Consider the following 23,439-nt stretch of genomic DNA (forward strand, 5'->3'; position numbering starts at 1 on the left):
ACCGCCGTGACAGCGAGGCACCTCTCTCCGTGTCTGTTTTTGTAGTCCCCGAGGTCAGCTCCAGGTAAAAAAAAAAAAAGAATAGCACCTCCAACCGGCTCGGTATCGAACGCGTCACCGGGAGCAGCAAATAAATGTTATTATTACCGGTCGGCGTTCGCCGGGTTCGCCGGCTTCCTCTTCTAACCGCTGTCAAGAGCGAACGCAGTGGGCAGCTGCGGTCCTGCCATCCCGGGACGGACTGAATTTCACTGCCACGGTCTGCCGGGAGGGGGGGAGGGAGGTCTACGCGGTTGTGACAAGTTCGCTACGCTCGGTCCCGTCCCGTGGCCGTACGGTGCCGCTGAATGCGGGTCAGCTGAGCTGGAGCGGGGAAGGTGCGTCGCCTGGCTCTGCAGCGCCCTCCACTGGCCGGACAGCGCCACTGCTGCCATAGAGCTTACATAATAAACAGCCAAGTCCAAAACAACTGCTGCTTTTCACACCGTAGAATCACAAGAGGGAAAGAGGGCCATAAGCCAACACTTTAGTGTAAATAGATTAGGTGTGTTGCATCAGACTGGGTTAGTTGTGAGGCCTGCTAAAATGCATAATCTGGATGTAACTCGTTCTTCAACGGAAATCCATCTATCAACTGTAGATTAATGTGCTTTATAAACACCCATACCTTGATAATACACAGAAGGGAAGTAACTACTCCTTAAGTATACATATACATATATATATACATATATATATATATATATATATATATATATATATAATATATATTATATTATATATATATATTATATATATATATAGAGAGAGGAGAGAGAGAGAAGAGGAGAGAGAGAGAGAAACACATTTGAGTTTGTTTTTGGTAAACCTAAAAGTTTCAGATTGATTAAACCAATTTTAATACGATAAAAGATTGCCTGAAAGATATCCCTCAAATCATAATTTCGTTGTTAGTTTGAAAAAAAAGCTTTCTAAACTCACTGGTCCAATATGAAAAGGCCTTTAGGTCCACTGCTATCGCTACTATCTTCAGCATTTGTGATAACTACTAAAGAACTTTTGACATTACTGCCTTGGAGTTTAGTTGCTCTTCCTTATGGATTGTTTGATTCAGCCTCAGTAGAGGCTTTCTGAGATTTTGATGCAGGGAACTCCAAAACGATTCAGAACTGGAATTGCTGGTGAGCTTCGGAGCTTTGTACTAAACTCACCAGCTACATAAAACTAGAGATAAGGAGGAGGTGTGCTTAACTTTCATCACTACTTCTCAACAAATAGGCTACAATACATCTCAAATGGTTAAAACATAATCCCTTAGATGAGCCCTGACTAGACACAGAACAGAAAATATGTGATGATATCAAGATTTCATATTTGCCGTTTATTAGCTCAAATATAAACCGGCACCTTTGCTTTAAAAATATCAACTTCAGCTCTTTCTGACAGCATGGTGGGAGTTTCTTAAAATGACGGAGTCATCCCTTATCCCATGCAGTCGTACACCCATCTGGAATCATCCTGACATCCTACAAAAAAATAAATAATATGATCAACTTTCCTTACTGGAAGAGTAAAGGTACTGAATACCTGGAACATTTATTTGATGGAACTGAGTTTATCACATTTGATAGATTAAATATACAATTGGTATTGATAAAAATAAATTCTTAGAATATCAACAATTAAATCTATAATAAAAAAAGCTTATCAAAGGTGGTTTACAAATTCCATTAAATGTATCAGAGTTCCTGGATCTAACCCCCCCAAAACTGGGACTAAATTATACGGACACTGTCCTAAACTAGATCATTCAATATCTCCTTCCTAATATGAAATGGAAGGATTTATCAGTCAGCTTTGAACAAAACTCCTGTGTCCGTCTCGTTCTTTCACTCCTGGGTTCTTGCCGGCTCTCGATGCTGGTTCTTTTCAGGAAAAGGGTTTGGGCGGGCTGGCTGAGTAGAATTTTTGGTTATTTTTCTTCTCCCCGGACGGTCTGGATGGTAGGCGGGTGGGTGGGGGGGGGGGGGGGTGGTGGTGGTGGGTGTTGTTTTCAGTTTGCAGTTGGCTCTCGGGACCCTGCCACCTATCTCTGGCTCCGCAGACAATGGTGGTGCGGCTAGTGGAGCCTAGATTTTTGGAGAACAGGGGTGCCTATTGGAGTCAGTGGGGGAGCTGGTGACGTCCTTGACCACAATTTTACTATACCTTAGATACTTTCATTTATTACATTCTCACAATATTATAAATAAGGGGGGTGGGGGATGGGGCACCCCACTTTTTGGCCCTTTCAGTTTTAAACGCACTTGAAAACAACATGCAACAACACGATATTTGAGCAGGTAGAGCCAGGCTTGGGGTCTTTCGCACACCCCTGTTCTCCAATTGCCATCTGGAGTCTGGGACTGGAGGAGGAGTGGGCCATCTGGTCAGGTTTTGGATAAGGGGGTCAGCTGGGGCGGTTGCCTCTCCCGGAAAATATGGGGGGGGGGGGGGGGGGGGGGGGGGGGTGGGGGGGGGGGGGGGGGGGGGGGGTTTGCGTGTAAATGTGACCGTGTACATGATTTTCTGTTTTCCTCTGGGGCACCAAACCTAGATGCCCGCAGAGATGTTGCTGTTGAATTCAGGTCAGGGGTAGGCGAGAGGTCCATTCTATGGTATCAATTCCTTCAGCCTCCAGTAAACTGTTGGCATACTCTTAAACCATATGAGACCGGGCATTATCCTGCACCAGGAGGAGCCCAGGACCACTACTCAGCAACGGTGTCACAGTAGGTCTAAGAAATTTCATCCTGATACCTAAATAGGGAGTACGAAGTGGCATCATTTATATCCTGTGGTGGTTGCCTCTAAGGAGATGCCTCCCAGACCAGCAGTGGACCACAACCAAACCATCAATACCGAACAATCCTGGCAGGCAGCAATGAATGTTCACCACAGCTTCTCCAGACCCTTTCACGTCTGTCACATGTGCTCAGGGTGCACCTGCTTTCATCTGTGAAAAAAAAAACATGACACCAGAAACAAACCTGACAATTTGGCTGAGCTCTGGCAAATGCCAGTCTAGCTCCATGGTGCCGTGGCGATGAGCACAGCTGCACAAGGTTTACTAGCAGACATTGGGCCCTCGGGCTACTGTCATGTAGTCTGTTTCTATTGGTTTGCATGGACACCAATGGACCGCTGGGGGTCACTTTGTAAGGCTCTGGCAGTACTCAGCCTATTAGTCCTTTAACAAAGTAGCCAATACTGGTCTGGCTGATGGGTTAGGACCTCTGATGGCCCCGTCTGGCTCCCAGAGTATCTGCCTGTCTCCTGGAATCTCCTCCATGCTCCTGAGACTGTGCTGGGAGACACAGCAAACCATCTGGCAATGGCAAATGTGGATGGGCCATCGTGGTGGAGTTGGGCTGGCTGGACAGCCTCTGTAGGGTCCAGTTATCGCCTCATGCTGCCAGCAGTGACACTGACTCCGATCAGATGCACAAACTACTGAGCAGCAGTCAAAAAATGCATTCAACTGCGAAAACCATTCCTGTTTATTTCAATGTGTCATTGTTTCCCCATCAGTACACCTACTGTTAATTTCATTAACACCAGAACAGCTGACTCTGATTGACAGAACTCCCTCTAGTACTGACCTGACTAGATCAACAGTCCACAAGCGTATCTGACTTCATATCATACTCTGATTACAAAGTGTTGTTTTAGTTCCTTTAGGGGTAGTGGCCTAGTGGTTAGAGCAGTCAGCTTGCACTCTGAGAAGGTTGCAAGTACCCGGTTTGATCGCGGCAGACTGCCACCATGGGTTCCTGAGCAAGACCCTTAGCCCCAGATGGCTCCCCGGGTGTTGAAATAGCTTCCCACTGCTCCCTAAGGGATAAATTAAATGCACAAGGCAAATTCCATTTCTAATGTACAATTGCATTGACAAAGAGATTTCTTCTTTAACTTTACTTGTCAGTTCATGGTTTAACAGGGAAAGGGGGTTACTTGGAACTGGACTACAGGTCCAGGATGACTTGGATCCCTTTTTTGTCGTAATAAATGAAGTCATTTTAAAAGCTACATTTTGCATTTACTCGGGTTATATTTGGTGGAGAAGGGGGCTGCTGATGGCGCTGTGTAGTCTCATTACGAGACCATGGGGCAGAACATTTGTCACAGTCATTCATTTTCTCTTGTGCAGCGATGAAGGAGGCCAAAGGTTTGTTTTGCTGTGCATATGTGCTTTTTATTGCAATAACACATGGAAACGTGCTAAATAAATAAACTTTTACTTTACTTACTTATCTGCACATCGACATTTATTTACACACATACACACGTTGCCAACGGTCTGAAGAGAACAGGAAGTTTTGGAATTTTCAGAGCACTGAACATATGGCATAAACAACAAAACATACAAATGAATAACCAGCCATCTTTTTTTGGGGGTGGGGGTGGGGGGTGTACATATTTGATTACATACGCACTCACACATAATTTCCATCGGAAGAAACTTTTACCAACCATTCACACGCACACACACCACACACATGCTGCTTTGGGTTGCCCAGGAGTCCCAACAAATAACTGAACTGCACTGTATACGCAGACAGAGGGGCTAACAACCCTTTATGTGTTTATTACTGCACTAAAAAGCCTATTTCTGGTCAAATCAACATCACCAGCACCACAGCAAGGAGGATCATACTGATAAACCATGAAATATCCATCTTCTGTTGATATACTGTATTCCTTCTCTCAATTTATATATATATATACTATTTACAGAACAATGGCATACTGTATCTTTAAAGGGATTACATTTACACATGAAACCGCTTCTTTGTACAGCCACGACTAAATCACTAAAAGCCTCTCATATATTCACATCTCATATCACATTTGTGTCACTTTTGCCTGCGTTGCGTTTATACTTCTTGTGAGAATGCACAACAATAACTACCATCAGTGGGACGAGGAAAATGCAACAAATACAACAGATAGTAGAGCTAAAAACGCTGCTTTTTGTTGATTTTTTTTTTTTACGCACAATGCACGAAACAACACCTTTTTTTTTCTCCACAGTCACCTATTGCAGTTCCTTTACAGAGAACAGACTTTAACGTTACAACTTCAGATAGCTGGCAGCGATATGTTAATAAGTGCTGCTTGTGATGTCAGTGAGCAGGAGGGAGGGGATACGGAGACATTTCCTCAGAGGAACATGCTGTGGATGAGAGGAGTTTGTCAGGTATTCATTTAGACCAGGAGATCAGTGGGTGGACAGACGGCATGGGATCGGATCTCTCTTCTGCTCCTCCATCCTTGTTGGTTCTTGCTATAGTCAGTCTCCTCAATTCCACTTGCTCCTTCTACTCTTACAAACTGCGATCACTAGAAAAAAAGGAAGAAAGTAGAAAAAGAGGGCAAGATTTATTGTGTCTTCATACAAGTTCTTCACAATACCCACAAATACATGTGTTGATGTTGGAAAGAAACAATACACACTGTACACGTCACAAAAAAGAATACACTCAACAAAAATATAAACGCAACACTTTATTGTGGGCAGTCTAAGGCACACCTGTACACTAATCATGGTGTCTAATCAGCATCTTGATATGGCACACCTGTAAGGTGGGATGGATTATCTCAGCAAAGTACTCACTATCACAGATTTAGACTGGTTTGTGAACAATATTTGAGGGAGATGGTTATATTGTGTATGTGGAAAAAGTTTTAGTTCTTTGAGTTCATCTCATAAAAAATGGGAGCAAAACCAAAAGTGTTGCATTTATATTTTTGTTGAGTGTAATTAGAAATCAAAATCAAGTGTGTACAGCTGGATAATATTACAACTGCCGATCAAAGTCGATCATATTGGTCCGTCATTTTCTACTCTGCTCCTTTAAGACGTACACGTCCTAGGATAAAGAGCATTTAATCAACCCTTCTCTCAGGCCACATCTCAGTGAGGATTCCTAAGATTTTGCTCTCATGAAAGACCTGCTAAAAATCAGCAATTCTGAACTCGGCTTGGTTTGATATTACAAAAAAAAAAAAAAAAAAATCCTTGAAATGGCTGCAAAAAGGATTTGCCAGGAAAGCTGCACCTTGATGACATAAATACAGCATTCACTCCCTGTTCCAAATCCTAATATTCATTTCCATGGCCTTAGGTGTATACAATCAAGCATGCAATCTGCTTCTCCAAACATTCGAGAAACAATAGTTCCCTCTCAGGAGCTTGGTGAATTCCAGCTAGGAACTGTGCTAGGATGCCTCCTGTGCTTAAGTCCATTCAGAAATTGTTCTCATTACTGCGTATTCCTCGGTGAACTGCTGGTGGCGATATAGCAAAGTGAAAGCAACTGAGAATAACAGCAACTCCACCATAAAGTGGTAGGCACATAAAATCCCACAGCAGGGTCAGCAGATGATGAGGTGCACCCTGCGCAACACCTGCCAGAGTCATTAGCTATAGACCTGCAAACTTCCCATGGCCTTCAGATTGGGTTAACAGAAGTGCTAGGAGAGCTGGAAGCAGCTGCATCCAGCCTATACCTCGCCAGGTGCCACACAGATTGTGCGATGCAGCGGTGTAAAGCAGTGATGTAGAACACGCCGCCCATGGACCCTACAGCAATGGAGACGTCTTCTCTGGCGTGATGAATCATGCCTCTCTGTATTGGCAATCCAATGAAGGAGTCGGATTTTGGCTGTTGCCATGAGAACAGCACTTGCCTGACTTCTCTGAGTCAAAGTGTAACGTTTGGTGCAGAGGGGATTATGATGTAACCTTGGCTGAATTTTCACGGTATGTGTGCGTTCACAAGCACACGTACTGTCTCAACCGTTCAAGATGCAACCCAGCGCGAGGAGGCCAACCATGTTGTATTATTTTGGTTTAACTGTACAGCTGTGATGAAAGCAAGAGCTGCTGAGCCCACAGCTGAACCAAACTAAACATGGCAGTGCAGGAGGACGTAGCTGCTGTCATCACATCTGTATTGTCAGAATCCACGATTTCTTTGAAAGAAGAATCGCAAGAAGTGCCTTGACCAGAGCAACTTGTTTCTCATGCCACATGCTCCTTACGACATTTTCATTTGCCGTGATTAGCTAAAACCAACGATTGTTGGTTCAAATGGTGGGCGGACACTAGCTGTCGCTTCACCCATTCAGCTCGGAAAGTTCTGCTGAATGTCCCTTCTTTCCCCAAACGGAATTGATGGGAGCAGGATTAGATTGATAATGGGCAGAACGTGGAATGCTACACATTATCTATCTGGCTTGCCGGTTAACTGTGATGTTGGGCTGTTTTTCAGGAGTTCTGGTAAAAAGAACTCCTAATGCTTTAGCATACCAAGGGGATGGGTTCCAACATGAATGTGTTCCAGTGCACAAAGCACGGTCATAAAGATAATATGTCAGAGAGCTTCATGTGGAAGAACTTGACTGGCCTGCAAAGAGTCCTGACCTTACCAGGCAGAACATCTTTGAGATCACGGAAAGTAGAGACTGCAAGCCTTTTGGTCCAACACCAGTGTCTGACTTCACAAATGCTTTTCTGGAAGAATGGTCAGAAATTCCTATTTACACTCTGAAACCTTTTGGGAAGACTTTTGAGAAGAGTTAAAGCTGTCATAGCAGCAGACGGTAGGACAACATTCTATTAAACCTTAATGAGTCAGATGGGGATGTTGCTCAGTTTCATGTGTGTGAAGGCAGATGAGCAAATGCTTTTGTTAAGAGAATGCATATTTATTGTTGACTCCACTTATTACAAAAGTGAATAGTTTTTTTTTATTTATGATGGGAGAATGGCTCCTGTGGATGTATATGGAGGATGGTCTGCATGGCTGACTGCTGAAGGGCAGTCCGGCTGGCAGAGAGTGAAGGCTACGAAAACCAGTTTACTTGGAGAGGATGGTTGGGCAGCAGAGCCAACAGTATATACACTTGTAGACTGTCAACACCACTCCTGGCCTCACAGTTTAAAACCCTTTCAGGGTGAAACATGACGTTGATTACGATTAGCACATACCCAAAGGAAAACTGGTCCTACTTCTCTTCCACTTCATTATGTGTTTCAGATTTGGGTTAGTGGAAGAGGTCCAATCACAGTTAAGATTAGGGTTGGGTTTAGATGTTAGAGCATCAGGGAAAGAAATTCATGAACTCGGAAAGTCCACAAAGAGTTGGGGTTAGAGAAAGATGGCACAGCCTGATAGGTTTTCAGCCTATCCAGCTTTTTGACAGTCACATCTTAATGTGATCTCTTGTTAACAACATGGATGAACTAGTGGTCCTCAGCTCTGACATCTTGCTTTTCAGAAGACAGTGTTGAGTACACTGTGAAATATCCTGATTCTAAGGAAGATATCTGCTTTCAAGCTTGATACACTAAATGTTTATTATGTCCAGGTTTGCGAAGGACCAACAGAAGAAAAAATGGTAAATGCAGGATTTTAATGATTAAACGGGAACATCCAGCAGGGCAACAGAGAGCATGAAATCCCTGGAGAAAACTAACAAGGAACTAAGAAAACCAGTAAGCCTATATACGGAGGGGGGAGAGGGGGGTGGTGAGTGGGGTACAGGTGTGGGAGCATTTAGTTGGGGGATGAGGACCCCAACTAAATTCTGAGGGGAAGAGTACAATGAACAGGAACTGATCAGAGAAAAACACAGGAGATTTACATGGAACACATGAACAGACCTGGCAGCAACTACAGTGGAGATCATAAACCAGGAAGAAACAGAAACAGAAAGAAACCTTAGACTCAAACACCTAAGGCGCTTGACAGTCTGGGATTTATGAGGCAATGTTTCATGCTGTTTAGGCTTCAGGTGATGTGACAGGTGTTCCTCCCTTCCTAAGACCTTTTTGATCTCCTCACATCTAAAGCAAGGCTCTACTTCAGTGACATGATGCTGTATCTCCAACAAAACATACTTTGAATGAAGGCAAGAGATGCAAACAGCAGAAAAGATTTGTTTACCTAAATATTCATTGTAGTGTGTAGACATGGCTTTTGAATGTCACACAACATGAAATAAACCTACAATAAGAACACAGCACAAGAAACTGGGAAATTTGAGTTTGGTTCTTGGGGTTTTAATATATTCATTGCCAATATAGGTGGTTACAATTGAGAAAACATTGACAAAACAGGTTAGCACTCAAGTTTATAAAAAATGCCAGAGTGATACCTAAATTAAAGTTATTTTCAGGCAGTTTCATTTTTGTAAATACAAAACCTAATTCTAAATGAAAAAAGACACCGGCTGTTTCTTTACTTTCACATTTAGAATATCAGAAGCAACTCATGTGGTGTAATGTCAGCTAATGTTAGTAAACTCTAGCTAGAAGTCAATGTCCGACCCAAACTAAACTGGTAATGTGCTGATAATTCTTGGATCCTCGCATCAGCCATTCTTGTCATTTCTGTCACTTTGTGACTGAAGCAGCACTCAGTCATCTATCAAAAGGTATAACATCTAAAAGCTAATCTAATTAGCCAACTACAGCATCCACTAGCTCTAGTTTTGTCGCACCACTGTTGGTCTTACCAGTAGAGAGCAACCGGCAGCCTAAATTCGGATTTGATCACCGTCATTGAACCTGGTGATTGCAAAATAAAGTCACTGAGGTTAGTTGTTGCTTGTTACGCTCTCATAGAGCAATCAATTTTCTTTTGGGGCTGTGCAGAGTGTAACCTAAAGAAAGCTTCAAAGAGAGACACACCAAAGGAGGGAGGGTGACAATGATGCTGGATGAATTCATCTGATGGATGCTGTTGGCATCGTTTAAAAGCATTATTATACTTACGCTCCCTCGTCTCTCAGCAGAGTCATGAATTTCATCACTCTGTAATCTGGATCCATCTAGAGATCGAAAAATCAGGCAAAAGAAGAGAAAAAACGGATTTAGTAGCAGTACAAAACATAATAAATACTTAATTGTGTTGTTACATCAGAACCCATCCCAACAACATTCCAGTGCTGTTGTAATTACCCTACAAAATCTCATACTAGTTACAACATTTTAATAAAAAAACAAACTACATAGATCTAGGTAAGTTTGGATTGCTTTTTCTCCTTAAAGGGGACATAACACCCAAAATCCACTTTTTCAGCCCTTAAATACCTCTTGTTGTGTGCTTGGGGCCTCTGGAAGTACTGAGAAGTCGAATTTAGTCTTCCAAAGAGTTGTCTTAGATATCTTTAGACTCTTATTGGGTAATATTTTTCAAGCCATTCAGATTTTTCTGTTTTCTGTTAATTTTCCTCACCATTATGTCACAGCTCTTTTTTGCGGAACGTATACATAAGGTAATAGGCATAATAGGCTAAATATAGTAATAGGCACCATATTTCTGCAGTGTTCAGTCATCGCTTCGATTTTGTAGTACAAACTCAAGGATGCCGAAGCCGTCAGTGGACAAGTCCAGCCCCCATTATCAGAACCTTGTTAATGTACCTGGTTAAACGTTATTTTTCGTGGGGAAAATAATCCTCGTTTGTGCAAAGCCTCTAAAGGATCAATGCTTCAGTAATTCTTGTCAGTAGCGAAGAGGGATTTGCCCAGAAACTTCATCTGATCGAGGGCTCAGTTCGTTCTGAATTTGGAAATGAAGTACACAGCAAAGCGGTAAGCTGCTGCTAACTCTGAAATTTCAACAGACTTTATTTTACTTATCAAGGCACTTGCTGTGTGTTTGCTTATATTTTCTTGAGAGCACAACAGTAGTGTCCACTTAGGGTAGCATTATGATACAAGCAGTATTGTTTTCTCTTGCTCTGGGTCAGACTCTGGGTCGAACATGTAGGACTGAACGTCTTCCACTGACATATTTTAATAAATTTGGGAGTAAGAAGGTTCTCCTGGGCTAGATAATAGTATTTCGGCCATCAAACCACAAAAAAAGCGAAGGGGCTGGAGTGGAACAGCGTGGGAGGTGGTAGGAGGTGGGGGCAAAGGGCCACAATAAAACCAAAAGGGTTACAAAAGGGTTCTCTTGAGCTTCACTGAAGAAGAATTTAGACCAAAACATTGCAGTTCCTGTTTATATAGACCACAAATGGGGGACTTTAATGTGAAAATGAAGGAATTAAAAGCATGATATTTGCTATTTATTGAAAAAGCTGTTCAACCCAGTATTGTGTCATCTGACAACCTCTTTTGTATTTACTCTCTTTCTGTTTGGCTGGTATTCTAACTTGCTTAACCATCTGTGCCTCATGAATTATAGATAATATGTTAATAATTTGGGTGAGTTAAATAACAATACTAACATCACTGGGCTTTCACACATAGAGCAGGTTACATAACTTTAATGCCAACTGTCTGCGGCGTCTCTGCATTTGGGGCCAGGCCCCACCAGAGGTCGCTGTAGAGCTTTTTATCAGTGGGACAGGATTGCTCTTTATAAAGTAATATTGTAAGAAGGAAATATTTCTTTACCAATAAAATTCTGTTAGAAACATTTGTGTCTATATATCTAAGTCTGCCAAAAAAACCTGACAAGCTCATAAGGCTAAATCCTCTTGAGGCGCCTTGATATTGGGGCCGGCCCCCCAACGTTTATTTACGTGAATAATGAGCAGCTGAAATCGCAGAGCGCTTGCCCAGATTTCATAATAACATAGGAATTCCTCAGCCAGAACAAGAGATCCCGCATCAAATAAATGATACCAAAGCATTCAAATTCATTAATTTACGATGGAAAGAAACAATGACTAAACAAATGTAAAACTGCGGTACCTAACATTATTTAATTTTTACATGCCCCACACCTCATGGACAGATTATTTTGTCTGTTACTCAGTGCTTCATACCTGCAGAGACATCTCAATGAGCACCAGGAGCTTCTTGATGCCGATCCAGACCCGCTTCCCTCTGAGCTGCTGCGCGATGCTGGCTCGCTCTTTATCGGTAAAGCTTCCTAGCAGCTGCAGAGGCCAAAGAAATGTGGAGATTTCCATTGTTACCATTCAACCCTCCACTGACAGGAATACAGAAATATGCTCAAAACAAAGATATTCTTCCAGTAGCTTGAAATCCCCAACCATCGACTTGGATGATCCTATCATCTGCACAGATGTGTACCTCAAACAAACCAAAGTGTCTGTGTGTTTTGGGTTCTTTATACTGCACCTCTAAGGCATCAACTAACTGCTCCCCAGTGGAGATGTTGGGAACGTGGATGGTAGTGCTGAAGGCATCCAGCATCTCCATCTCCTGCAGAACATCCTTTCTGCTGGTGGTGCCAATGATGAGCAGCTTCCGGCCCTGCAGGATGAATACATGGCATGTATTTGGTTCTGATTACACTGCAGGACAAATCATCAATTCATGTTTTGTACTGACTGAAACTAGTCCACATTTATATGCACAATCACTGTCGATAGTTAGGGAAAAATTATCCTATAGAAGGTCAAGATGAAGTAAATAACCATGTGCTGGGAAGGGCAGATAAATTAGGAAATAGATACACAATCATGAAACAAACGTTATGTAGAAACGTTGGAAAAACATGTTTCTGACATTTTAAAAATAATTTATGAACAACAATCTGTTCAACCATTTGGGCATCGTAGGATAGTTAGCATATCCTGTCATAAAGACTGGAAAACGACAGCTACATTTGCTTTGTCTGACCAGCGCATCTACAACTCTACGAGCCAGACCCTGGCACCGCCTTTACAAAACATCCTATCATAACACCATTTGAGGGCCTGCTGCCCACGTCCTCACTAAGACTAAGAAAGTAGAGCACATCACCCCAGTTCTAAAGTCCTTACACTGGCTCCCTGTATCTCAGAGAATAGACTTTAAAATACTTCTGTTAGTCTATAAATCCCTAAATGGCTTAGCACCTAAATACATTACAGACTTGTTATCAGTGTATAAACCCTCCAGACCACTCAGGTCTTCTGGCTCCAGCCTGCTCTGCAGAACCAGAACCAGAACCAAACAAGGAGAAGCAGCATTTAGTTCCTATGCTCCACTTATCTGTAACAAACATCCAGAAAACTGTAAACGTGCTGAAAGCCTGAGTTCTTTTAAATCAAGATTAAAAACACATTTGTTTAAAACTACCTTTCACTGTTCTAGTTAAACTGTTTTTAATGTTCTTTTTTGTTTCTACATTCTATTCCTACTTGTTTTTATTCTGTTTTATTTTCCTATATTTTAATCATGTAAAGCACTTTACATTGTTTCTGTACTAAATTGTGCTATATAAATAAATTTGCCTTGCCTTACCTTGCAGTATTTTGACGCTTAAATTTGTTCTAATCCCATCACATTTCATATGCAAACCTCATTTATGGAAGAAATATAGTCTCATTTGAATCAGACTTTTTTAGAAATTGAATTTTTAACATCTTTTCACTTTAAATTCTCCTGCAAAAATGCCCCAGCAAAACTTTGCCTTCAGAAATTCACCTGTAAGTGTGTTGACCTTCTTGTGACTCTAGCCAAATCTATCAGTTCTAGACTGACTCGAGCAGCTTTTAGCCAATAAGTTTAGTCTAACTGTAGAGAAGTGAGGCTCTTAACAGTTAGCTGGTTAAGCTTGTTACAGACTCCACGAGAACAGAGTTTATTCTTGTAGTCTAGGGGGAAAGAACACGAAAAAGGTTTGTTTTGGCTCTGTCTATTCATACTTCACGAGACGCTCAGCTGCAGAAGTCAGCCACACTAATCACACGTCACTGAAGATCACGAGGCGGGCACAGAGAGCCCAGCATGGAGCAGGCAGAGAGCTGAAAGCTGTGGAGCAGACGCATAATAGCTCACAGTGTGCCCTGGCACTATTTGGAAAGACTGCAAACACCGGGGGTGGGACTGCCCCGCTAGGATAATTTACAGAGGAAATGTCATGATTTCAGCTCCGCCTTGATTGTGCTGCTCACTCCCTCTTCTGCTGATTGCTCATTGTCCTCACCGGGGCAGCTCCCTTTTTAAACACCTGCTCGGTGCGAGAACGTCTGCCTTCTCACAGCCTTCAAGCCCTGTTTCATGAGCCAAGTGTTCTCCTGTTTATCCACCCCGCCTGTCTCTGGCCACTGCCATTGTCTAGTCCAGGGGCCTGCAACCTTTACAGTCTAAAGAGCCATTTTGTCTACAGTCCACTTGAATTAAACTCGTTCAGACCCGCAAACGGGGCCTGGCCTTTTGAAAAAAGACAAATTCCACTTTTTTATAAAGATCTACTGTAAGAAATATGTTGTCATTGTTAAAGAAACATCTTTTTATGACTATTTTAAGGTTTAAAAATTTAGGATGGACGGGATGTTGATATTTGTGGATAATGATGTAAAAAAAATCACAGTTTCCAACATAATGAAAAAATATTTATTTAAAATTACATATTACTGGCACTTTTAACATCATTCTTTTGTGAAAATTAAAAACAATGAGTTTATTTTAATTATTATATTTAAATACCATACTAAAAATAGAATTTGTAGCCAAAGTTATTAAGAGCCACTGTGGAAGGTCCATAGAGCCACTTACGACTCCAGAGCCACAGGTTGCAGATCCCTGGCCTAGTCTTTACCATTAACTGAGTTGAGTCTTTTCCGATCTTTTGTTGCGGAACCTTGCCTAACACTGACCCTGTTTAAGCCAATTGGATTCTGCATATTCCTGTCTTGAGAGACCTCCTGTGCATGAGCCTAGACTGTCTATGGAACACGAACAGTTGGATTATGGATGTCATCATCTCTGCTTTCTGTGATCTCCCGGATCTCAAGGGCCCCATTCTCAGAGCATCTATTGCTGCTGAAGCTGACTTCTTGGACCCTGTAAATCCCTGGAGTCCTGAATCACCACAGTAACCAGAATTAAGCTGGATCACTTCAACACCAACCCAATTATCTTCAGATAAATATTTTTCTGAAATTCCAGCTTTGTCTTGGCTGCGTGTTGGGTTCTTGCTCTTTACTTAAAACGTTACAGGAAATGCTGCAAGTGAGCCGAATAGGCATGTTTGACTACCTAAACCACCAGAGTTGAACTGAACTGCGGGACTGCATTTCCACAGATGTGTGAGACGTTACTACCTAAACATGCCCATCTAAATCCTGTCCAATCACAGTAAAGCAGTAGGACGCCCTGTGAGAAAACGTCGAGACCAAGCAGGGAGGCCTTCCAAGACGGGACTGAGAGATCAAAATGACGTCATTCACTGCAGGAGCGAGACAAATTGTCTTGGTTCTCTTGTAGTATGTAGCGGCCTTTAATACCTAACTGTTAGGAGACTGGTTCCCCAAATGCACCCAATACACTGGGATCAAATGAGTATAATTTGATTGGCTAACAGCTGTCACCAGAAAGTCAACACATTTGCACATTTCTGCCTCTGAAGTTTTGCGGGTGAAATGTTTTCTGACACATTTTTGCGGGTAAACTTTTTGCTGCCGGATTTAAATAATAATAATTTCACGGGATAAAACTTCTGTATTATAAATTTAATGTCTAAAAATGTCTGATTTTAATGAGACTACATTTCTTTTATACTCGTTTTATTGGGATTTGTCTGTTAGACCAACCCTGCATTGTGAAGTGGAGGGAAAAGGATGCATGGTTTAATGGAAGGATCTGAAAGGCATTCTTAATTTGTGTTTAGCCCCCCATCAGTCAATATGTGACATCTTTTGCAGTCTCCAACAGATCTACTAATCAATTAGGACCCTGCCAACACCATGCAGTGTCAGTTTTCTGTATTCAGGTCAAAAAGATAAACTCTGGTCTTTTCTGACCAGGAAGCCTTCTTCAACATGTATGATGTGTCTTCTACATGACTTGTGGCAAACTGCAAACAGAATCTCTTCCAGCTTTCTTCATGCCACACTTTCATAAAAACTACATTTCTGGTGAGTCAACTAACAGTTGCAGCAAAGATCCAAGGTTCCTGCTGTGGATATTTGAATTTCCTCCAGAGTTGCCATTGACTCGTGGCTGTTTTGTCTGGTTAATGCTCCCGTGGCTCGGCCGGCATGTTTAGGTAGATGGCCGTGTCTTGGCAGAGTTGCAGCACACCTTTCCCATTTTCAGGTCAGGGACTGAACAGAGTTAAATGAAATGTGCCAAGCTTGTAAAGTTGTTTTCTAACCTCACCCTCCTTTAAATCTCTCCACAAATTTCTCCCTGACCTGTCTGCTGTGTTTCTGTTTGCTCACTAGTGATCTCCAACTATAGACAGATTAGATAGCATTAATAGCACTTGACAGAATGGGGAGTGGGGGGTGCATTGTGGGTATGCATGAGGCCAGATATCACAGCAGCCTAATGTTGGAGCCATAGGGTACATAAGACCATCCACACATGTCCTGCCCTCTTCTAGCTGCTCGTTCTAAATACTACATCGATCTCTGATGCTTAACTCAGCTTTTGTCAATCAGTGTATTTTCCCCCCTTCAACATGGATGTCTACAGGTTCCAGAAGATCTCTCACCTTGGGTGGAGGTTTCTTAAGCAGCACCAGCAGAGCCTGTAGCACAAGGTTGGAGAAACGAGGGCCAATGGGCACGTAGTCAAGCAGACGCTCAATATCATCCACCATCACACAGCTGAGCTGGGACTTGTACGCGTCATCAAAGACCTAGGGTAGACGGGGGAAGAGGACACTAAGTAAATATGAACGCTTGATTATTTAAATGTACGCTTTGAAGTGTCTCAGTCTGCAGGACTTGCCTTTTTGATAGCCTGGCATTTGGAGATCTCTGAGCTTCCAATCATCTTGTCTGGAGAGCAGATCTTAATGAAAGGGAACTGAGAGTCCTCTGCAATCTTAGCTGCCAAGGCTGTCTTTCCGCTGTGGGGAGGACCTGTATGTGCGTACACATAAGAGGTTTACTATCTGAATCTTTTCGTTCCGCTTTAGAACGCTTGGGTAAATGAGCGGGCTACTTGCCCTCCAGCAGTACAGCCACCAGAGGAGTGCGATCGCTGTTCTTTGCCTGCTGAACGAGCAGCTCTCCGTCATCCAGGACATGGGTGACGGGGTCACCCCATTTGATGATGCCGTTCATGATGAAGCTGGAATAATCCTCCTGGTTTGTACCAAAGGCCTGGAAATGAAACGTTTGGAATTGTGAGGAATCCTGTTTGGCCCATTTTTCACGCCAATAGGCTTTGATTGTTTTACACAACATGAACCTTGAATGTTACATACCGGCTTGATGTCGTTGTTGAGGGATCCTAAGAAGTCATCCCTGGTGACCTGCAGCTTCTCTGCCCGCTCCATATCCACCTCAACTGTAGAGGTAGCCTGGAGAAGAACCATCAATCAAAAAACAGATTATTGACAGAGCCAGAATTGTTTGAAAATATTGGCTAAAGGGACATTCAATTACTTAAGGTCATGTAAGATTTTCACATTTAAATGACACGAAGATGCTAACATCCCTTTTAAACGATCTATCTGGCAGCATTTTGGGTACAAACGTTTAGACATTTAATGTCCATTAATGAAGCCTTGTACCCCACATTTTCACTGCTTCACAAGTTGTTTTAAACGGCTAAAATCAGCTAAAACATGCCGAGCTTTTAGCCTTTCTTTGCTCTGAGGACTTCTTCACTTATTGACAGAAAGCCTACCGGCTGTACAGTGAGCAGAAACATTAGGAGAGTTTCAATAAAAACAACCAACGTGCAGACCATGATTCAAAGATGTTTGATGATGCATTTTTAGGCACAACACTCAATCAGGCAAAACATGCTACGATGAAATATTTATTTCCTGTTGGCCACTGACTAACTGCTCATGTGGGTAACACCCCCCCCCCCCCCCCAAAAAAAAAAAAACTGAAGCCTTGTCAAACTGAGGCACTGAGCATTCAAGCTGACCTTGATATGTCGGTTCATGGCGGTGGACTGTGCTGCCCTGACCAGCCCCTCCAGCTCGGCACCGCTGTAGTTCTTTGTCTCGTGGGCCAGCTCCTTGACGTCCACATCTGGAGCCAGCAAGTTGAAGTTTCGCATCTTGCTGGTGTGGATGTTTAGGATCTGGACACGACCCTTCTCATCAGGCAGACCTTGAGGACGGATGATGAGGGCGTAGTGGCAGTGAGAGACAAGCATGGAAGGACCAGACAGGGAAGGAAAGAGGTATGAAGCTGATATCATGCAAATAGTCAAAACTGCTGTACCCCCATCATGGGTCGACATACATTTAGCCTGTGTCGGTAGTTTTTGCACAGCTTCAGCTATTTGATGCTTGCAAAATGTCTTTGGTTCAGCACAGAACAAGTAGGTGCAGAACAAATAGCCTACAAGGCAACCACATTGGTTGGTTTTGGGAAAGTTAGTTGCCTACGGGGTTCAGCAATCTCCCAAATTTGGGACAGTTCCTTCCTGCACAAGGCCCATGTGGATGATCTATGGCTCATCTGGGGGTGCCTTCTTCATGCTGCTAAACAGAAAACCTACAGCGGACCATGTCCAATGTGGACATGTGCACCTGAATGATCACTTCATCACCTGAAAGGAGAAATCAGTATCTATGCACTCACCAATTTCCATCTTCACTTCAAACCTGCCAGGCCTCATTAGAGCATCATCGATGAGGTCAGGCCTGTTGGTCATTCCTGTACAGAGAGAGAGAGAGAGAGAGAGAGAGAGATAGAGAGAGAGAGAGCGACAGAGAGAGCGACAGAGAGAGACAGAGAGAGACAGAGAGAGACAGAGAGAGAGAGATGGTCAAGGTTCATACCGGAACGGTAGGAAACACTCCAAACTCCTATTTCAATTAGATCTCAAGAAAGCAACTCAAGAAGTTTCAGGCTGTAAAAACAAATTCCCCTGCAGGTTTATAATCTTAGACTGAAATAGCGTTTTGCCATCTTTGCAGTGCCCAACGTCTTTTCAGTGCTCTCCTGGGTCACAGTTTAGTGTTGTCTTCATATTTCTTCACGTTGATCAGACGTGAGTTAAAAGGTCAGTAACGACAGTACGGATCATCCAGGTTGACGTGGCTTCTGTCTGACTTCGCCGTCCTTACCGATAACAAGGATGTTGTTAAGTTGCTCCACACCGTCGATTTTCGACAGCAGCTGGTTGACCACCGTGTCGTGCACACCAGTGCTGCTAGCGCCGGTGCCTCTCTGCTTGCAGATAGCGTCCAGCTCATCAAAGATGATGATGTGGAGGCCGCTGTTGGCGCCAAGCTGAAAACATAGATGCGTTCTTTAACATTTTTACATTTGTAGTCTGAAATGTATTCATTCAAGGAAAACAAGCCTTTTAGTTGTAAAAAATCTGTTTGTTTCAAGCGATCACATATCCACCTCTTGGGGGCCAGACTTCCTGCCTAGGTCTATATTTAAATACAGACACACACACATCCTTGTTTAATGTCCATAATGAGGACCATGCCTTGTCTTCCATACACTTCTATTAATCTTCAAGCCTTTATATGGCCTAACCCTGACCCTAGCCCTAACCTTTACAGGTTAATACCTAACCCAACCCTAAACCTAATTGACACCATAGTCCTAAACCTAACCCCTAGACCAGACTAAAAGTGAGGACTGACAAAAGGTCCTTACTTTATATCAAAGTCCTCACTTTATTTGTAAAATTAGCAAAAAATGTCCTCGCTCAGCTGCGAGTTAAAGAACACACACACATGTTGGTATATATATCGTTGTGGGACACTACATTGCGTTCCAGTCATTTTCTATTTCTTTCTATGGCCTAACCCCTAAACCAACCCTAAACCTAAGGCTGTGGGTACAGACCTAACCCTACACGTAACTTATTGGCCCAAATTACATTGTGAGGACCTAGTAAAATGTCCTCACAACGCTGGTCTACTGTCAAGTATTGGTCCACACAACCAACCACACACACACACACACACACACACACTACAAGCTATAAGATATTCATGACAATTCTACATCTGGGATGTACAATGGTAGTTAAGCATATCATATTTTTATTTTTAATCTAAATAAATTGAATTATCATGATTGAAACAAGTGTTTTGTCATTGTTTATGTGTGCGCACTGTGGTCTCTGCTGATTGAAAAGCACGAATTCAGTCGCTCGTTTCTCATTTTCATGCAAACTGACACATAAAGACCCAGCAGGCTATTAAGGATTGCTATCATTAGTTCCTGATTTTGATGTGGTGCGTTGATTGATGGTGGATGGAACAAGGCAAACACCCTCACCCTCTTCTGCTCCTCCTCCGCGTCAGCAAACAGTTTGCGGATGTTGGCCTCTGACTCTCCCACGTACTTGTTGAGGATCTCTGGGCCGTTGACGACCTTCGGCTCACGGGCGTTGAGCATCTTGCCGATCTGCCTGGCCATCAGCGTTTTTCCACATCCTGGCGGCCCAAACAGCAAGATCCCTTTCACGTGCTTACAGCCTGGAACGGGGGAAAAAAAGCACAATGAGAAAAAAGAGTAGAGATAAAGAGTTAAAATCAAGGCATGTGGAGAAAAATAAATAAATAAAAGAAGTCAGATAGGACAGATGGAAAAAAGAGAGGAAGGTAGAGGCCATCTGTTTTTGTTAAATAAATTATCCATAAAAAGTAATTTTTTTCCCAATTACCTCAATTCCAATTTCCACTACTAGAAAAACATGAAAATTCTATTTAACATTTACTTTCTAGGTTATTTGTATCTTACAGATGTGAAAAGTAGCAAATGATAGCCATGTCTTACCCATCTGCTCCACAATGTCAGGAGGGAAAACCCTGGAAGCAAAAGCTCTGCGGAAAATGTCAGAGAACTCCTTGTCCAGACCTCCAATCCCCATTTTCTCAAAGTTCCAGTCAGGGTTAATGATTGTTTGCCGTGCCTCCTTGGTCTTTGCCTTTCCTGTTCAGAAATATGAATATTATAAGATATTCTAAAGGCAAAACTCTAAATAAAGCAAGATAGGTTCATTTATTTATTTATTTGTACAATTCCTTTGTGCTTGGATAGCTCATATAAATGAAATTTGTTATTGCCGCCATCTTGTGGATAAAACATAATGTACATTTTTAAACAATCTGCATATAGAAGGAAAGAAGAGAAAGGAGAGCGCACCAACTAGTGTGAGAGAAGAACTCTCTGCCTTCTCAAAAATGACCTGGCTGTTGCCCACCATCAGACCGGTGTCAATCTGGCGGAGAAATCAGAGTTACTCACGTTTCTTAACTGAGAAATTCCACATCTTTTACATGTTCTGTAGTTAATGTTAGCATATTTAAATCCAATCCTGCAATGGAACCCAATATAAGCATACATTATATCAAGATAGGGCTTTAAAACTATAAAACATTCTGCAATATATACGATTCAAATCAAAACAGGCAAAACCTTTGAATGCAAATCTGAAATCAGATTTAATTTAAATCCATCTTTGATAAAAATGCAAGCAGGTTTGTATCACACGTTGTATCAACTTACAGAACAGCAATAAATTCATCCATATACAAGTAAATGGAAACCTTATATCTTTGTTTTTAAAACATTATAAGACGTAAAGTTAGTTAAGACACAAGGCATAAGGCTTGAGGCCTTATGCCTCTGGTCACTTTTCCTGCTAATTATGCTGAAGTTTAGCTTAAACTTTAGCAAAAATATAAGCCGTTGACTTAAAAAATTGAACTTTATTAGGACAATTTCTGAAGAAGCCTCTGAATGAAGACACTCTTGTTTTCCCAAGACAGTCTCATGAAGAGGATAGCCGGGGTTCTCCATACTTTTCTTGGTTTTATAAAGAAAATTATAAAACGTGCACCATATGGGCATGTGAGATCTAGAAGTTGATGTCAGGTCAGCATTCTGAATTCATGACGAGTTCCAGCTGATTTCCCAGCTTTGAATTTTGAAATTTCGACATTGAAGTACAATTTTAACACAGTTTGTTGTTAAAATATTAATTTCTGTGATATGGTATTATAATAATTCTATTATAATAATTCAGATATTAATGATAAAAGCTAGCAAGTGAGCTTGGATTTATCTCACGCAAGATATATTTAAACATGATATAAATATAAATTTATATTCAGATCGATTATATTCAGATTTTTTTTTGTTCAGGTCATGGTTGCACCAGATGTTCTGTACACAATGTCCTCTCCCAAAATAACCACCTTTTGAAAACTCTGATGATGACTCCATTCATAGCTGGATCAATCTAAGTTCCTAAAAACAATTTCACTGCCCCCTGTCTGTAGTTTAATTACTTGGAACCAATGCTGTGTCTCAGAACAATCAGCAGAATCCCATGAGAGGCAGAGAGGAGCAAGGAGCTCTTCTCCAGCAGCAGCCTGTCCAGCGTCTCAGTACAGCCCTAATTTACCTCACTCCTTACCTCACATCCAAACATTGGTTTGGATGTTTGGACTTTTTCAGAGAGCTCAGGTACCTTCTGTGGCTTCTTGGCCGAAGCTGGATCTCCTTTCAGGATGCTGGCGTCCATGGCCTCAATATTCTTCACCATCAAACCAAACAGCTTGTCGCAAAAACTGAACACTAACTGGATAACAGAGACGGGGAAAATGATTTAAGAATAAATAAACCTACAAATGATCCAGCATGAAAGGGGAAGAATAGCCGTGGAGTATCAACCTGCTGGGTGACAGAGAAGGCCTGGTTGTTAAACTGCTGGATGAACTCGGCGGCCATCTTGTCCGAGTCGTAGGGAGAGGAGTCGGTGCTCTTCTTTTGCAGGAAGTCGATTTCGATTGTCATGGCGCCAATACACTGGTTGGACTTGTCGAAGTTGTAGTTGGACACTGAATGGGCAGGAAAAAAATTCTTAAATGTAAAGATGGGAATTTCAACTGTGTCTGTCTTCCAATGACTAAAGCATCACTAATAATTCAGTGCACAGCATCTGTCAGCGCTACCAATAAATTCATGTTTGTCCCTGGATGAATTGACAGCTAAACTATTACTTTAACATCAGACGATACTTGAGTCAAGAAAATGACTTTTTACCTTCCACCTCCTGGCCGATGGAGAGTCCAGCCCATTTTCTCTGCGGCAGAAAGAGATGAACCCCTAAGAATTCGGCCAATAACCATAATACGATGTGCGTGAACAATTCGCTCTGGTGTGTGCGTGCAGTGTGTACCTGCGGGAGGCTGAAGGCGATGCTTCCAGGTGCAACAGTGTGATGGGTCTTGACTGTAAACACGTATTTGTGGTTTGGTGTCGTCTTCACACTCACGTGTCTGCAGAGAAAGGCAACGAACCACGATTAAGCTTTCTGGGTGACTTTATATGACTTAGAAGTTGCAGATTTGAACAATCAAGCTATTGGTCCATTGAAGTCAATAATAGGGATGTGAGGCCCTGACCCTATTCTCTATTCAGTTTAATGTTTGGGTCCTTGTTCCTTGACGAACCCAACATACCCCGAACGATGGCATGTGAGTTGTTTTGGTCACATGTCCCAAGGTGTGAATTGCTGGAAAA

The 23,439-nt window shown here is 42.3% G+C and overlaps 1 protein-coding gene across 3 annotated transcripts in view; it reads right to left on the reverse strand.

Annotated features, from left to right (window-relative positions):
- Positions 1-4,623: 4,623 nt before the first annotated feature.
- nsfa (N-ethylmaleimide-sensitive factor a) overlaps positions 4,624-23,439 on the reverse strand; it is a 46,491-nt gene continuing 27,675 nt past the window's right edge. For 2 of the 3 annotated variants that reach the window (XM_036148530.1, XM_012882908.3), the window contains 19 exons: positions 23,096-23,195; positions 22,960-22,999; positions 22,588-22,754; positions 22,385-22,495; positions 21,055-21,130; positions 20,686-20,841; positions 20,185-20,384; positions 19,008-19,173; positions 18,520-18,594; positions 17,855-18,042; positions 17,181-17,276; positions 16,920-17,076; positions 16,700-16,833; positions 16,461-16,607; positions 12,152-12,286; positions 11,833-11,946; positions 9,824-9,879; positions 9,565-9,616; positions 4,624-5,382 (listed from right to left, as the gene is read on the reverse strand). In XM_036148530.1, coding sequence (XP_036004423.1) covers positions 9,586-9,616; positions 9,824-9,879; positions 11,833-11,946; positions 12,152-12,286; positions 16,461-16,607; positions 16,700-16,833; positions 16,920-17,076; positions 17,181-17,276; positions 17,855-18,042; positions 18,520-18,594; positions 19,008-19,173; positions 20,185-20,384; positions 20,686-20,841; positions 21,055-21,130; positions 22,385-22,495; positions 22,588-22,754; positions 22,960-22,999; positions 23,096-23,195 — 2,149 coding nt within the window. In that variant the 3' untranslated portion in view covers positions 4,624-5,382; positions 9,565-9,585. The remainder of the gene's footprint in view (positions 5,383-9,564; positions 9,617-9,823; positions 9,880-11,832; positions 11,947-12,151; positions 12,287-16,460; positions 16,608-16,699; positions 16,834-16,919; positions 17,077-17,180; positions 17,277-17,854; positions 18,043-18,519; positions 18,595-19,007; positions 19,174-20,184; positions 20,385-20,685; positions 20,842-21,054; positions 21,131-22,384; positions 22,496-22,587; positions 22,755-22,959; positions 23,000-23,095; positions 23,196-23,439) is intronic. The other variant, XM_036148531.1, reaches the window with a different exon arrangement.

This window comes from Fundulus heteroclitus, chromosome 16 (assembly GCF_011125445.2).
Source record: "Fundulus heteroclitus isolate FHET01 chromosome 16, MU-UCD_Fhet_4.1, whole genome shotgun sequence".
NCBI classification, from domain to species: domain Eukaryota; kingdom Metazoa; phylum Chordata; class Actinopteri; order Cyprinodontiformes; family Fundulidae; genus Fundulus; species Fundulus heteroclitus.